At 44.0% G+C, this 16917-nt stretch overlaps 1 protein-coding gene across 8 annotated transcripts in view; it reads right to left on the bottom strand.

Moving 5' to 3' along the window:
* FHIP1A (FHF complex subunit HOOK interacting protein 1A) overlaps nucleotides 1–16917 on the bottom strand; it is a 134507-nt gene that overhangs the window by 26728 nt on the left and 90862 nt on the right. For all 8 annotated transcript variants that reach the window (XM_043545808.1, XM_043545809.1, XM_043545810.1 and 5 more), the window contains 2 exons: nucleotides 14949–15104; nucleotides 12023–12109 (listed from right to left, as the gene is read on the bottom strand). In XM_043545808.1, coding sequence (XP_043401743.1) covers nucleotides 12023–12109; nucleotides 14949–15104 — 243 coding nt within the window. The remainder of the gene's footprint in view (nucleotides 1–12022; nucleotides 12110–14948; nucleotides 15105–16917) is intronic.

Below are 16917 nucleotides of genomic sequence, written 5' to 3'. Positions count from 1 at the left end.
ATTTTGTGATTCCTCTCTTAACTTCTGCTTTATGCCAAACAATTTTTACTTTTATTTAACTGCCTCCCTCCAGTTTTGACTTTAGAGACTTTTAGCAAGGAAAACTCCTACCCATTACCCCAGAGAAAAATGAAACAACCTCTGATCTGACAGAATATCTGGTCAAAGGTGGAAAAGTCACAAAACCTTCCCTCACTGGCACTGTGAGGAAGCTAGTTGGAGTCAGTGGGAGCACTGGAAGTGCTTGAAGGCCCCGAAACACTATATTTTAACTATAGTGCTGTTTTCTTTATTCTCTTCTTCAATTTGCCTCTCTCCCTTTTGAATAGATTGGAGACTGTGTCCTGAGTTAAGTGCAATATATCGAGTTTGATTCTCTAGAAGACATTCATATCAATTTCTTTACAGCATACAGATAATATATCATAGAATCATAGGACTGGAAGGGACCTTGAGAGATCATCTGGTCCAGTCCCCTGTACACATGGTTGCACTTATCTAGTATTATCTAGACCAGTGTTTCCCAAACTTGGGACACCGCTTGTTCAGGGAAAGCCCCTAGCGGGCCGGGCCGGTTTGTTTACCTGCCGCGTCCGCAGGTTCGGCCGATCGCGGCTCCCACTGGCTGTGGTTCGCTGCTGCAGGCCAATGGGGGCCGCAGGAAATGGCGCGGGCCAAGGGATGTACCAGCTGCCGCTTCCTGCAGCCCCCATTGGCCTGCAGCGGCGAACCGCGGCCAGTGAGAGCCGTGATTGGCCGAACCTCTGGATGCGGCAGGTAAACAAACTGGCCCGGCCCGCCATGGGCTTTCCCTGAACAAGCGGCGTCTCAAGTTTGGAAAACACTGATCTAGACCATCCCTTACTGGTGTTTGTCTAACCTGCTCCTAAAACAGTCCTAGCATCAAAGATACATCCCTGGTTCCCAGAGAATGCAAGTGTTTACTGCCCATGTCATTGCTATTCACCAAGGCCAAATCTCAGACCTTGTTTCATTGTAGACACTGATGTCAATAGGAGTTTCTCAGAGTGGGCCCTCATTAAGGCGCTCCGGATTTGGCTTTACATGAACAAGTTTGAAAAAACAAAGAGGATCGCCTGAAACTTTCCCCATGCCTTCAACTGTCATCTTTCTTGAGGTTTGAAAACTCCCTTCTCTTCAGATACCCCTAAATTTCTAAGCATCAAGAAATATCACAAGGAAGGGAGCTGGTCAAAGCAAGTAAATATGAGTTTCCCCCCCACACATCCCCTTGCAAAAAAGTCCTTTACAAGAGAAGTTAGGTTGAATAGGTAATGTTAATAAATGAGTTTTCCAATATTACAATTAAACAATTACCAAAACAAAAACAACAAACCAACCTTCCCAAAACCATTCACAGCATCCTCTACATTTCAACCTTCCTATTCAAAACAGTCAAGACTGGATGAGACAAGTGGTCTTTTCAAATCCTACTGTAGAATTCTAGTATTTAAAAGAAAAAAAGCTGGAAAAAATCTACTTTCATGTCATTCATCTACTAATCAGCCTACAATTTGTGTTACCATCCACATTTGTTTTCATCCGAGGTTATTTTTATTCAATAGTTAAAAGAACCCCACATTTTTTCATAAAGAGAATGGCTGGTACAAATCTTTTTTTGAATGTATTTTCTGCTACAGGATAGACTGACCAAGTCTTCACAGTCTTAGAGAGACACAAGTTTGCTTACTGATTATTCAAAATAGAGAAACCATGAGAAAGCCACCCCTGAAATCTAGTGCTCTTTTCTAATTACGGCATCATTTTTAGTAAATATCTTTTGCGATGATGGATTAGATGATGGAGTGGCAACTATGTAAATGATGCAGGTTTCACAAGTTACTATGCTTCTGACATAGTGAGGAGTCAAATAATTGTCATTGTGAGTGTCAGTTTAATATATTATTCTCATTGTGTAAAACCAAGTGCACCTGATTCTTTATTGCTGGCTCCTTACAATATTATTGCTAATTTACAGCTTTTCCCCCTTTCATAAGAATATGCCTATCATGATTCAGCCCCTGCTTCACATTTTGCTCCTCGAAGGAGCTCATAGTGCCTCCTACCAAGCAATTATCCATGTGCCAGTTAGATACCAAAGTGAAAGATATTTTATACATACCATAGAATGGACAGATTAGATGTGCAGCATTTTTCCAGAGAATAAAGCAATATCATCCTTCCTTGTGCAAACGGTTTTCAGTAAGGAGAAGGATGACATCACTCCCAATTAAAGTAGAAAATTATTTTTGGATAGTCACAAAGATACACAGTACTTAAGGCATATACATGCTGTAATGAATAGTCCCCTGTCCATATAGTGGCGTTAACAAATGATCATCCCCCAGTTTGTCTCTTGTGTAACCCAGAGTAAATCTTAATCCTAAATAATTACCACAGTAGATTGATTATCTGCTTGGAGAAGTCCTGTACTTGAATAGCTGGTTTACCATACAGTGCATCAAGGTGAGATCCATTGCAGGGGCAGATTTAACAACTAGAAAGGAGGGCAAATGCTAACCGGGCCCCACCTAGTCTGGGCCATCCTGCCCCCATCTCCTTCTCCCATCTGCCAGTGGCAGAAGAACAAAATGATGGGGGTTGGTGCAGGTTTTTATTGTGGGCCCCTACATGCAGTCACATTTCCCATATTCAAATAAACTCTCACTCCTTCCCCCACTCTGTATCCCCCTTGCCCAGCTCCAGGTTGTGCCATCTGCTCCCTCTGGCTCATGCCCCTCAGTGCTGCTGCAACTAGAGCCATCACCACTGCTTCCACCAAAGCCAGAACGGCTGTATTGGGAGCCAGAGCTGTGAACCACCGCAGCTCCTGCCACCAGGAAGTTCCCGGCCAATGGGAGCTGCAGAGATGGTGCTGAAGGGGCAGGGGTAGGGGCAGCGCCAGCAGAGGCTGCAGAGACATGCCAGCCGCTTCCAGGAGCAGCATGGGGCCAGGGCAGGCAGTGAGCCTGCCTTAGTCCCGCTGCACCGCCAGACTTTTAGTGGCCAGAGATCGCAATCGACTGGCAGAGGCTCCAGAATCGACCAGTCGATCGTGAGCTACCAGTTGGTGACCACTGCTCCATAGGCTTCACTGGAATTACTCTGGATTTACACTGGTTAACTGATAACATAATCTGTCCCATTTGCTTAACTGGAATTTTGCAGGTTTTGGCTCAACAGATCTTATTTTTGGTGAACTCTCTCTCAAATCTGAAGAAGTGGGTATTCACCCACGAAAGCTTATGCTCCAATATGTCTGTTAGTCTATAAGGTGCCACAGGACTCTTTGCCACTTTCACAGATCCAGACTAACACGGCTACCCCTCTGATACTCTCTCTCAAATGTTAGTTTTGAAAATGTGGCAAGACGCATCTAATGAATTTACAGCATTAATATTGAGACATATAGTACCTACTGTTAATTGTATCATCATCTTATAAGTTCAGTAACCTAGAAAAAAAAGTGTGTTTATTTCTTACATGTCAGGATACTGACACAGAACACCGAAAATTAGGCTTCTTTTTAGAATTGCACTCTTTCAAGCTATAAGTGACATGTTGTCAAAATGTAACAGCATTATGAGGCAGATAGGCCTTCATATGAAAGTTGAACTCCAAAATTCTGATTTTAGGAGAAAGAGACTTTTTGCTCTGACCAAGTTAAAGTCTAATCTCTCACCCAGGTTGTATCTGTTAAAAAAATGCTGAAAATATAAGAGAAAGTTTAAGCATCTGTCTTGAGAACAGGAGCTGTTCCTCTATGTGCACGGCTGTGAATGTGCAGGTGTTTTTCTATTATTTAAGTTCCAAATTACTTTAGAAATTAGGAAGCCCACAGCACTGTGTATAATGGAAGCAGAATCTATGTTCTGATTTAAGGAAGGATTTGGCTCAGGAGTTTCTCTCATTTTGCCCTTTCTTTATTAAAAAACAAGTCTCCAGGTGTATGAGTAAGATAACTTGAAAAAACATCATCAACTCAGCACTAAGTTCTTGGGTGGCAATTAGAAATGGTTTCTATATATGAAGGAGTTGTTCCAGCACAGTGAAAAATCTTCCTTATCTACTCAGCCAGGAGGTGTCTGTCCCAGAAGCAAGGGTTTAAAATAGTAACCTATTATGGAGTTTTTCTGGGTTTTATGAAGACCTCAGATGTAACTGCATTTGCTCGTTACCTTCTAGGGCAGGGGTCTCAAACTCAAATGACCACGAGGGCCACATGAGGATTAGTACATTGGCCCGAGGGCCGCATCGCTGGCACCCCGCCCACCTCTGCCCCGGCCCCCGCCCCCACTCCACCCCTTCCATGAGGCCCCCGCCTCTTCCCACCCCTTCCCTGCCCTCATTCCCAGGAGGGATTTGGGGTGCGGCAGGGGGCTCAGGGCAGGGGGTTGGGATGCAGGAGGGGTTCAGGGGGCAGGCTCCGGCCCAGCGCACACCGGGGGCAGGGCAGGCTCCCTGCCTGCCGTGTCCCCGCGCTGCTCTGGGATGCGGCCGGAACCTGCGGGAGGGGAGGCACAGGGGTCTGTGTGTTGCCCTGGCTGCGCCTCCAGGCACCACCCCCCGCAGCTCCCATTGGCCGGGAACAGGAACCACGGCGAATGGGAGCTTTGGGGGAGGTACCTGGAGGAGCCGCCAGGGCAACACAGACCCCTGTCCCCCCCATCCCCCAGGTCCCGGCCGCTTCCCGGAGTGGCACGGGGGCAGGGCAGGCAGGCAGGGAGCCTGCCCTGCCTCCGGTGCACGCTGGGCGGAGCCGCTCTAGCTAAACGCGGGGGGCGGGGGACCACGGGGAGCTGGTGGGCTGCAGGAAATAGCCTGTGGACCACATGTTTGAGACCCTGTTCTAGGTGGTTTGTCTCAGATGCATCTGAGCCTTTCTTCAGATCCACTAAATGGTGTAGTCTGTCCTCCATTAAATATGTTTTGGCAGAATAGTGCATTAAGTTGTTAATTTTGAACATGAAAATTGAAAAGAAGTTTTGGTAGCCAGCAAAGATATGTTATTGGAAGAACAATGGACTTGCTGAATCTGAAGAAGGTTCATTAATGACTAAGGCTTGGAGCTCAGATACTCTCCTAACAGCCAAATTGACTTCTGTTTTCAAAAGAAACCTGAATTCAATTGACTTCAAAGGTGAATAAGAAAAGGTTCATAAAAGTCTTAAGTACCACTGACAGATCCCACAAAAAGGAAATGTTAGCAGCGGTTTCACTGATGTGGAGATCTGATTTCCTTAAGTAACATTTACGTGGTGATAGCCAGCCCAATTTCTCGTTAACTGGTTTAATGACAGATATTAACAGTTTTTAGCTTTTTAAATACTAATGCCCAACTAATCTCAAGTACTTCATAGCCAGGGCCAGATTAGACTAATCTCAGGGCTAAATTCTGCTCTCAATTAAAATGTGTAAACCCAGAACAGCTCCCAAGACATCCATAAAATTATTCTGGATTGACAAAAGAGTAACTGTAAAAAGAATTTGGCTCTTAGTGACTGGATAACCCAATTCAGAATCTTTTTCTCCTCTTCCAATACAGTAGAGCCTCAGAGTTACGGACACCTTGGGAATGGAGATTGCCTGTAACTCTGAAAAAGAGGTTATGGAGCTCAGCCCCATGGGGGATTGGGGCTGCAGCAATGGGGTGGGAGAGTGGGGGGGGGGGGGGTGCCCTCAGGGCTTCTGCCCTGTAGGAGCACCGGGGCTCAGAGCTTTAGACCTAGGGGGGAGCGCTGGGGCCGGGGCTTCAACCCCAAGACTCTGCTCCTGGCTTCTGCGGCTCCACTCCCTGCTGCAGCAGGGGGGGGGGGGGCCTTGGGGCTTTAGCTACGGGGGGAGTGCTGGGGCTGAAACTGCTGCTCCCCTTGTAGCTAATGCCCCAAGACCCAGTGCCCCCATAGGGGCTGAAGGCAGGAATAGAGCCGCGGGGCTGAAGCCCTGAGCCCTGGTACCACAGGCGCTGACTCCATGGGCACTCCAGGGCTGGAGTACCCACAGAAAAAAATTAGGGCTTAGCACCCACTGGCAGTCAGCTATCCCCTCCCCCACAGCGCCTCCTGCCTGCCAGTGGCCCTGACGATCAACTCCTCCCCCTCCCTCCCAGCACCTACTGCCCACTGCGATCAGCTGTTCCATGGTGTGCAGGAGGCACCAGAGGGGGCAGGGGGAGGAGTGGGGATGGGGGTAAGGGCTTAGGGGAAGAGGTGGAGTGGGGGGGGAGGCCTGGGCCAGAGTGGGCATTGAGCACCCCTGAAGCAAGGAGGAAGCCGGTGCCTGTGACTCCCTCCTCCCCCCCCACACACCCCCATGGAAACTGTCAGCGGAGCTGTGGGCTGAAGCCATGCTCCCCAGTGCTCCCTCCCACCCCATCTAAAGCCCTGAGCCCCAGTGCTCCCAAGGGTAAGAAGCCCGGAGCCCTGACTCTACCCCTCACCTTGCAGCTGCAGACCCAAGCCTCCTTCCTCCTCCCTGCCACCCCTTCCAGTGGCTGAAGTCCTAAACCTCTGGGCTTTAGCCCCAAGGCAGTACAGTGCTTGCTTTTTTTTTCCCCCCCCCCCCCTTTTTTTTCTGGCCTGCACTGCTGCCGGATTGAGGACTTCTGGTTCCACTGGTTGACCAGTAAATCCGTAATTTTGATTTAATCTGGTAGAAGGTTTCATTTGTTCATTTGCACACAAGCAGATTTTTTTTTCCCATTCAGATTCCAATTTTTATAACAATTGAATATCAATTAAATGTTGTGTGTTTGGTAGCTGGATTTTGGGAAAATCCTTGATTTTGAGTCTTGCATATTTTCACTGCAAAACAGAAATTCTTCAGAACTGCCCAATCTGTAGACTGAAATATTGTCCAGTTTAGTCTAACTTTTGTAAACGTATTCTAATTTATAGTATTTTGCTGTAATTGACCAAAAAAAGAAACAATTTACCCAATCACTACATTTTACAAGAAAAATCTATAAGACTTCACTAGCAAAAATGGAAACCATTTTCACCTTTTTGTAAGAAGCCAGAATTGTATGCTTTGCTCAATAAATGAAATTTCCCATAGAATTCTCTACTATAAGCAGAGACCACTATTAGAATACTTTCCTGCTCTTATGTAGTTTCTTTGGAGCTGTTGATATGGAACGTAAAAAAGTTTAAACTTTCATCCAGAAAACAAATTATTTCTGACAAGATTTTTGAGCTTCTGTTGTCCCAATCTTGATACAATGCTTTCCATAGTTGCTCAGAGATGAAGTATTCAGGGCTTGTCTACACTGCCCCAGAGTTTGGACTACGGGGGTGTGAACAACAGTGCATACAAAGTGCTGCGCTGTAATTCCTCCATGTGGACACTCTGAGCACAAACTAAAAGGTTCATATTGTAGGACTACATCAATGCCAACTAGGAACCTTTTAGTTTGCCCTCAGAGCATCCACATGGGGGATTAACAGCACAGCACTTTGGTGAGCACTGTATTTATACCCCTGTAGTTCGAACTGTGGGACAGTGTAGATATAGTGTAAATCTGGCAGCATGCGGTTAACTCCCTATAGAGACACCATCAACTCTGGGCTGCCATATAGAAAGCGAGACATCCAATACAGTAATGCAGTGCGAGAGAGTTAAAGCTGCTTATGGGATCTCTACCTTTTCTATGAGGGGGGAGGGAAAGGGTTTCCTTCACCATCCTCAGATGGATACATGAACACAAAACTCTTCAATGGCAACCCCCTACTAATAGAAAAGGAGTTGTACCAGCTGAGCAGACTGTTTGGCTTCCTGTTTCAGCATGCATCTGTCCAGCAGAGTTTGTGTTTAATTTCACAGTTGTAGGTGCAGGGAACAGACTTAGTTTTGAGGCAATGTGGAGGACCATAAGATACTGCTCTACAGAAAGCACTTCTTTTAAGAACTCTTTAACGTTGGAAACTTAACTAAACTTAGAAACAAGATTATATGAACGACTTAGAGAAGTGTTTGACCTCGAGGGAGGGGCGAGGGGTGGGGAAGAGGAGATCAAGCACACTTAGGGCATGTCTACACTGCAAAAAAAACAAAAAAACACCAATGGCAGCGAGTCTCAGAGCCTGGGTCAATTGACTCAGGTTCATACTGTGGAACTAAAATAGGAGTGTAGATACTCCCACTTGGGCTGGAGCCAGACGTCTGAAACCTGGCAAAGTGGGTAGGTCTCATTCTTTTTTGAAGGGGCAGATTTCCCTTGCTGCTGTCTATTTCTTTCCATGGTGGCTCGAACTACCAAGGAGTTTGGGGAAGGCTGAGTGAACATAAAAACTTTTCTCCTTGGTTGGGACAAAATACCTCTTCTCTGCCCTTTTAGGAGTAGGAGTAGGTGTGCTTATCGCTGGATTTGCCACAACACCTTAGCTGGCTCTAGGATAGCTTTGTTAACCAGGAGTGCCACCCTACTGCTGGATTTGGCTCTTCTTCCTCCTCTTCCATGGGCTCCAAGAGGAACTCAAGCTGGTCTCTTGGAGGAGCAGGATGATGGCATCCTTGATGGAACCGTATTGATTCTGGGTAATGCATGTACAGGTACGATGGCCCCCAATATGGCCAGTGAGACAGATCCATCATAGACTGAGATGGTCCCCAACGCATGGAGTACAGGTTGTCCCGAGAGAGGTATGTCTTGTGGAAGAGCCCAGGAGATTCTGGATCTTGTATCCAGATTAACCTCACTCGGTGGAGGCAATGATGGTCCCTCCTCAATGTCAGACCCTCCCGACGAGAACAACATTGGGTCCAATTCTAAAAGCAGTGCCATCTGTTCTGTTGATGTCATAGCACCCCTACTGGTGGATGGTACTAGAGAACAGCCCCGCTCTTCATAGTATTCCTGCCCTGATGGTCTCAGAATCTCCCTAAAAAGGACTAGGTCTGAAAGGATGGGAGAGTGCAGATCCGTGAGGATAGTGATATCCTCAGTGGTCGTATACCTCTCTCCAGTCAGGAAATGAAAGGTCCCATCTCCCAAAACCAATGGAGCTGGCATAGGGAGTAGGGTTGCCAACCTTCTAGGATTGTCCTGGAGTGTCCAGAAATTAAAAATTAATCTTTAATTAAAGATTATGTCATGTGATGAAATCTCCAAGAATATGTCCAACCAAAATTGGCAACCCTAATAGGGAGTCCCTTGCTAGTGAGAGTTTCCCTATGCAAGCATATCAGTACTGTTGGTGCATATGACTCCCTGTGCTTCTTTGCTAGTACGGATGGTTGTCCAGGTAGGGAGTTGCAGTGTTTCTCCTTGCACAGTACTAACTACGAAGGGGAAACAGACAGTGCCAGAGCTGAAGCTGCAGCACACTTAGCCCTCAGAGCGTGAGACTCAGTACTGTGGGTCTTCAGGATTCTGAACCTCTGGACCCTATGGCACAAAGACTCATGGTTTAGAGGGTGTCGAGGAAAAGTCTTCCTCTTAGAGGAGGACTTGGGGGGATACTCTCTCTAGATAGTGCTTCATCTGAATAGAGAAGTCCTTAGCTCTACCCCTCTGTCTTAACGCATGATATACCAGGGAATTTGCCCAGGGTGGGTCAGACTGAGGCCTCACTGAACACTCCATAAGAAGTTACTGTAATCTAACCTCCCATGCTGGGCAGGTTCGGCTGGGGAAGGAGCAGCAGATACTAGGCTTGGCAGAGATGTGAGATTCTCCAAGGCAGTATAGGCACCTCTAATAGTCATCGCTGACCAGGAAGGCTCGAAGCAGGATAGAGAGTTTTTGAAGTCCAGAGTCCTGGGCATAGTCTGAGCTTTGCACCAGAAAGGGAGATGGGGAGGAAAGGGAAAAACAACTTCCCAAACCTAAGTGTCTATACTAATTAAAACAAGAACAGTCTAATAACTTGATATACATTATTTACAGATCAAGTGGAAGGAAGAACTTAGAGGAAACTGGAATGTTCCACCTCAGACCATGCAACAGTAAGTAGGAACAGGAGAAATGGGTGGTCCACACTGCTCTTTATAACTTTGGTTCAGAGCATGAGGATAGGAACAGCGCAGGAGTGGACAAATGGATGCTAATATACTCCTGGGGAATTCTGCGCCACTGCGTCCATAATTAATGAGCCGGGCATATTTTTAATTTTTTTGCTCAGAGAAAAAACTTCTGCTGAAAAGTTGCTTCAGTTCCGCATTTTGCCCACCAGAGGGCTCTGTGGCAATAGAACACAGCAGCCACTGCCAGCCAGCAAGGAAAGAGAAAAAGCCTGCTGTCTTCGCAGTGGGCCAGGTCAGGAGACGGGCTATGGGGAGACAGACAGTGTGGGGTGCTGAGATGTCAGACAGAGACTCATAAGGACTAGTGGGGGAAGACAGACTGGGGTAGGGGCTGAATGGAAGCGGAGGCACAGGACCGTAAGGGGGAGGGAGGTGCAGAGCCACATGGTCATGGGGGAGGGGGTGCAGAGTTACATAGGGACAGAAGGTGGCTGAGTGGGGGCACAGAGACACGGGGACCGGGTGCAGGGCCACATGGGGATGGGGGGAGTGGGTGTCTGAGTGGAGGGTGGAGGGACACGTGCCTGACTGAATGGGAGAGGTTAGAGGTCAGCCAAAGTCTGCATGGGGGAAGCTCGCTAATAGTCCCTCCCCACCCCCCCAAAAACCCTGTTCCATACTTTTCCCACCCATATCTAACAACGCTTCAGGTTCACACCCAGGGTCCTTCCCAGCAATTATTTCCCTCTCCCTCAGCTCCTCCATTACCCCTGACTCCCCCCAGTCTTTGCACTGCTTCTGGGGTGTGTGGGAAATATGGTTCTGTATTGTAGTTTAAATGAATTATTACTCAGAGTTCTGTATTAATATGCCTAGTAAGGAATCTATTTTGTCAAAAAATATTTTCTGAATCTTTTTTGTCGTCTGTATTGTTACAGACATACTTGCTGACAGTGTTTTGAAATAAATGACCAAAAATAATTGAAACTGGTGTGATTCTATGGTGGTATTTTGACAAATAAAATATGCAGAATTTTTCAGAATTTTAAAATATTGTGCGTGGAATTTTTAATTTTTTGGCACACAATTCCCCCGGAAGTAGCTAATAACAAGCATTATTTAGTCTCAGGCACATGGAGCACATGTGCACCCACAGTGCAATACTCATAGGGACCAGCACTTGAAGGAGAACTACCGTTTCTTCTCCAAACATGGGTACAGTACTCAGCACTGCTACAGAAGCTGTATGGCAATATGTAACATAAACCTTGCTTTAGAAAGTTGGAAACAGGTTAGAAGTTCCCGCTACAGCTCTTTAACTAAGAGCAGCACTAGGCTGAAGAGCAAGAAGTAGACAGATAGTATAGCAGTAAGGCTAATGGTAATTCCCACTTCAACTGAACCACCATGATGTGTAAATTTCTTAACAGAATCATAGCTGCCGAATTTTGTGCATCTCCATATGTAATAGTTTTTTATTGCTGAAAAAAGTCACTGTCTTCCTACTATGGTTTCCTCAAGCAGTGGGAGCAGGCCCGCTACCATTAACATCACCAACATGCTGGTACTAATAGGATTAATATGGATTTAACATTAAAAGTCACACCAAACAAACAAGACTTAGTTTTTACATTTCAAACTTGTTCATTCTTGCATTGACACAGCATCACAAGACCAGCCTACTTCATAATCACGTGCAAAGCCTGGGCTGGCAGCCGACTTGGGGCTTATTTCCCAGATAGGTGGAGAATGCTGACCTCAAACTGATGTGCTACGGTCACGTCTATAACAGATTAAACCAGTACATACTCCTCTACTGAATGAAGATCTTCTGCCATCACAGAGAAGATCCTGGTTAACGATCAAATGCCATAAAAGGGGTAAATGGAGAGTATGGAAAGGAGAGGGGGCAAAGTTGGCCTAAACACATGCAATTAGATTATATGGAATTTCATCACCACCAAATACTATCCCATTGATTATTAATGTTGCCTTTGTCTGCTATAAAGCAAAGTGTATGCACACACAAGTCACTGACCTTATGGAGTGCAGGAGCCATTACTGGCACCAAAAACCCATTGTAAATGTAGTTCACAAGCTGGTTACGAATCAAGGGATGTGCCACCTAAAAAAGAAATCTCGTGTCATGATAAACTGCATCTCTGAACCATCATATTTGTTTTTAAAGCAATAGTTCTCTGCAAAGATTCTTAAAATAAGATAAAACACAGAATATCTTTAATCACTGTCAAAACCCTCTGCCCATTTCAACAAGATACCTTGATTTTGTTCTTTTGAACAGTTTTTGTTTTGGGTATTAACAGGTTTCCCCTCTGCGATTAAATACACAAAGTACATTTAAGGAACAACAAGAATGATACAGCCAAACACAGAGACAGGGCTTTTCCCATATATTTCAATCTCCCTGCCTGCTGACAAGGATGAATGAACAGACAGTGTGATATGCATGCCCGTGAACCAAAATAGAACTGGCAGGTCTAATTTTAGCCCTACCAGCCCTGACAGGGTCACTAAGGTGGACATACCAATATTAACTTGTAATACTACCATAAAAAAGCAGAGTGGTAGGTTTTAATATATTTCAAGAGTACATGAGATACTGGGAGCATTCTCACTCCGCTGGCCAAACACGCAATCTTTTTTCCCTTTTGAAAGTGCATTACTCACTCAATAGACTGGTTAAGCACTTAAAAAAGATAAGTTACTTGTCATTTGTAATAAAAATCGTGTAGTAAAACATGACAAACCATTGCTTATTTTTACAATGTGGAGTTAATTTTTTGTTTTCAAAAGAGCAAAACAGTTACATAATATTATGAACTAAAACTTTCTAAAAATAAATTTGGTATTATAGGAGCACAGAAGTGTATTAGAAACCAAGTATTTTTTTTTAAATTTTTAATTACACTACGCATGTATATGTCACACACACCCACCCACTCCTCAGAATGTCCCAGCCCTTACGGTCCTTTTATGCCTCTGCTCAGCCCTCCTCAGATTTGTGACTCCAGCTGTGGAGGGGAGAACAGGGGATACTACCCCAATAGTACTCCCCTCTTCAACCCAGTGGGTGGGGAGAGAGAGAGGGAGGAAGTCAGAGAGGGGCTGGAGTCCTGGCTCCACCCTCCCTGTTTATTCACTGGTACGAGTAGCTGTCCCAGGACAGAATAAACCACTTCATGAAAAGCAGCTATATATTCCCCTCACCAGCATGACCAAGGTGAATCTGTGGCTGAGGGTATGTCTACACTGTGTTTTAAAACCCATAGCAGAGAGTCAAGCACCTGTGTCTACAGACTCAGGCTCACGCTAAGGCACTAAAAACAGCTGTTTAGATCTTCAGGTTCAGGCTGAAGCTTGGACTATGAAACCTAGAACATGGGCTTCAGCACTCGAGCTACACGACTGTTTTTAGCACTGTAGCATGAGAGCCTGTAGATCCAAGCTATGAGACTTGCTGACACAGGTTTTAAAATGCAGTGCAGACATACCCTTCGTCACAATTAGTTCTCTGGTGTGCTCCTGTGGTGGTCCAGCTATGCTCTGCCTCATATCGAGGGTAGATTGTAAAATTACAATCTAGCACTACATAAAAAATAGAATTCATTCAATGTCTCTCCCCCCGCCCCTTTACAGAAATACGTTTTAAAATATCTGATTGTTTGGATTTATTTTTACACTGATTTAAAATAATTTCACTTTTTCTTTACTATCCTTAACAGCCTTCACTCTAATGAAAAAATGTAGTATCAAACATCACTGGCTAAGACTGTAACCTCTCTTGGAACAGGGTAGACTTAGAAATGAGTATGGCCACCATTTCACATTTCAACACGTACGCATTAGAAGGCTGATTATATTGCAGCTTCGAGGGTAAAAACAACTATTAACTCTATTTATGACATGTAAGTTTTTTTTAAAAAATGATAAATAAAGCTTCATCTGTGTTATACAAGTATAGTCAGTTGCTTCACTAAATTTTGCATACAAACCTTTATAGAAATTACTTTTTAATTCACAGTAAAATATGACAACTTCACTAATGTTAGTGAGCACGCTTCCTTATACAGAAAACAAATCCACAGATGCAGCAAAATTTATATTGTCTTCTCATAAAACACTGGCTGTAGAAAAACTGTAGCCTAGAAAAATATATAAAACCTGATTTTTATCTTTAGACTGGAGATGAAAAATAACCAGGAATCAAGAGGAAAAAATCTAATCAAGAAATCAAGAACAGAGAGTGTGTTCTAAACAGACCAATTTTGAAGGGAATTTAATTTGTGTTGATAAGATGATGCTTAACTCTTGCTAAATTCAACTAAGGTAACAACATTCTTTATATAGTACATATGATTAGGGAAAATAAGTGTTTTTGTTTGTAGACTTTTATGAGAACCTAGATGTAAAGATGGAACATTCTTCTCTACTCAAATAGATAAAATTACCTTTTTCCTCAAATAAAGACATTTGATTTATTTTAATATCAATGTGGGTATTTAAAATGCAATCAACAATCTTTAGGAAGAGAACTAAGACAAGTCTCCCAATTACTCGATGTAACAACTCCCCAAAACCTGCATATTTACATTTTATTAATTAGAAACATTTGCTACTTGAAAGCTATCTGTGTAGATTAATCTTTGTAACCATACTGAACAGTAACAGCTTTGAACACTTTTTTCATACATATATTCCAAGGCCAGAAAGAACCGTTGTGATCATCTGGTCTGACCTCCTTTATAACACAGGCCACAGGACTTCCCCAAAATAACTCCTAGAGCAGATCTTTCATTCATTCATTTAAACAATGATGTTACACTAAACTAAATAAAAATTAGTTCTATACACTACTGTCCACCAAATAAACACATCCTGCAAAGGCTTTGACAATATAGTTTAACTGATGCTATAAAGAAGAAAATCTGAGTCAGATCCAGTACCTGTATTACTGCATTGCAAAACTCTAGGGAATTCATGAACTGAACAAGAGCTGGGGACAGGAGCCAGTCATCTTTCAGCAGACAGTGCCATTCTCCATTTTCTTCCAGCTTTGTAGGCAAAGATGAATAGAGGCCACTCAGTCCCGTTGCTAGTACCTTTATTCAGAAATAATGAAGAGAAAACAGCCCTTTACCCAACTGTTCAGTTCATGGACTTAAACAATGTTCCATCATAACATTAAAACATTCTTCTTACTAGTTTCAGTAACACTTAGGGGGATGACAGAAAAGGGGGGAAATGAATGTTTAAGTGATGCTATAGAAAATCATCGGTTTTTAAAATTCATTTCAGCTGAAATTCCTCTCCTTTTAAAAGCTGCCACTTAGGAAAAACTGCCCAAGACAAAGGCCGCCTAATGAATGTAATCTGTTTTAACTGGAAAACCACCACTGTTTTCTTTATGCTCAGAAGATCATTTTACATCTGTTCCTTCCTGCTTTCACCTTTCTCCAGTCTAGTACCAGTCTCTAAATGTTCTCTACCATCTGGTGAAACATCAGAAAAACACCAGTCACTGTCTTCAGAACTCCATAACTATGAATATCGAGGGAATCATTGAGGGCTACCATTTTATGGTTATAGGTGACTATACAGAGCAGTTCCATTATGAATTATAGGAAGTAGGATCATCCCATCTGCAACAAGCACAACTTCATTCAGGCATCACTCATCTGGCGCCTTTTGTTCTTAGGCTTTGGAACTCATGGTGCCAGATATAGTAAGGAAAATGGTCACTCCTAATAGTTATAGGTTCTGTTTACCACTGGGGAGAAGTGGAGGAGGGGAAAAGACTCTTTGGAGAAATTATGGGCATTGTTGCTAATGTTAATGAGTAAAGATACTTGCACAGCATCTTCTGTATGTAAAGTATAACACTGTAGTTTTACGACCATAAATATAAAATACACCATTACAAACCTGTTAAAGTGTTACTGTATTTTCTTAAAGTCATGAGCAGTTTCAAGTCACAGATTTTATAAGAAGTTACCAAACCACAGTGTTCTCAGCCATTATCTTGTCCACAGCTCCATCTTTCCTTCTTTCTCATGATTTTGTACAGTTTCTGTGCTACTTTTTAAAATGAGCCTCACTTTAATGTGGTCATTAGGACCAAAGCACAAGGGGATCTTTTCAGCTTTCATGCAGCAGATTCTTGGCAAGAATATCCCTACTCTCCACAAACACCCACTTGACCCCTATAATGTGAGAGGGTGAGAGCCTGCTCCAAAGCAAGTGGTTTATCTATTACAAAATGAATGCTTGTGACAGTAGAGAACAGAGACCCAAAAGTTAATTTTATGGGGATTTCAGTCCTGAGGATGCATTAATTAAATCTATTACAACTGGTAGCTCACCCTAAAGGGCAAAGGCAGTATCCCTGAATGCTCTCCATTCCTAAATCACCTAACTTTGAAGACAGATTTCTGTAGACAGGCATAATTAAGCCAGATATAAAAATACTGTGGAAAAAGTAATACTTAGATTTGCTGAGCTGCACTGTTTCTTTTGTTTTATGTCAGGATGTAGACTAAGAAGCTGGAGTACGAGTAGTTATAGCAACAGCTCAAGTTATTTTTATGATCACATACTTCAGTACCAGGATGACTTAAAAACAAGTTAAAAGCGGGTGGGAGGGGCCTAAAAGGGACAGCTTGACCAGAGCCCCCATTTGACAGAGCCCCCAAAATGACAGAGTGGCCAAACGTGATCAAGTGGCATTATGAACTAGTTTAAGTAGAGGCAATTGATAGTCCACCTGCCACTGACAGTTCAGTGAGCAAATTGCCTGCCTCAGATCCCACCACTGCTACCACTGGAAATGTTGCACCAGGCCCAAAAGAATCCACCAGGCCGAGAGCCTGGAGGTAGAAGCAGGGTCAGGAATGCCACTCCTGCTGGTAGCGGGGC

Source organism: Chelonia mydas, chromosome 4, assembly GCF_015237465.2.
Source record: "Chelonia mydas isolate rCheMyd1 chromosome 4, rCheMyd1.pri.v2, whole genome shotgun sequence".
Classification (NCBI taxonomy): Eukaryota; Metazoa; Chordata; order Testudines; family Cheloniidae; genus Chelonia; species Chelonia mydas.
This window is presented reverse-complemented; position numbering and strand designations above follow the sequence as displayed.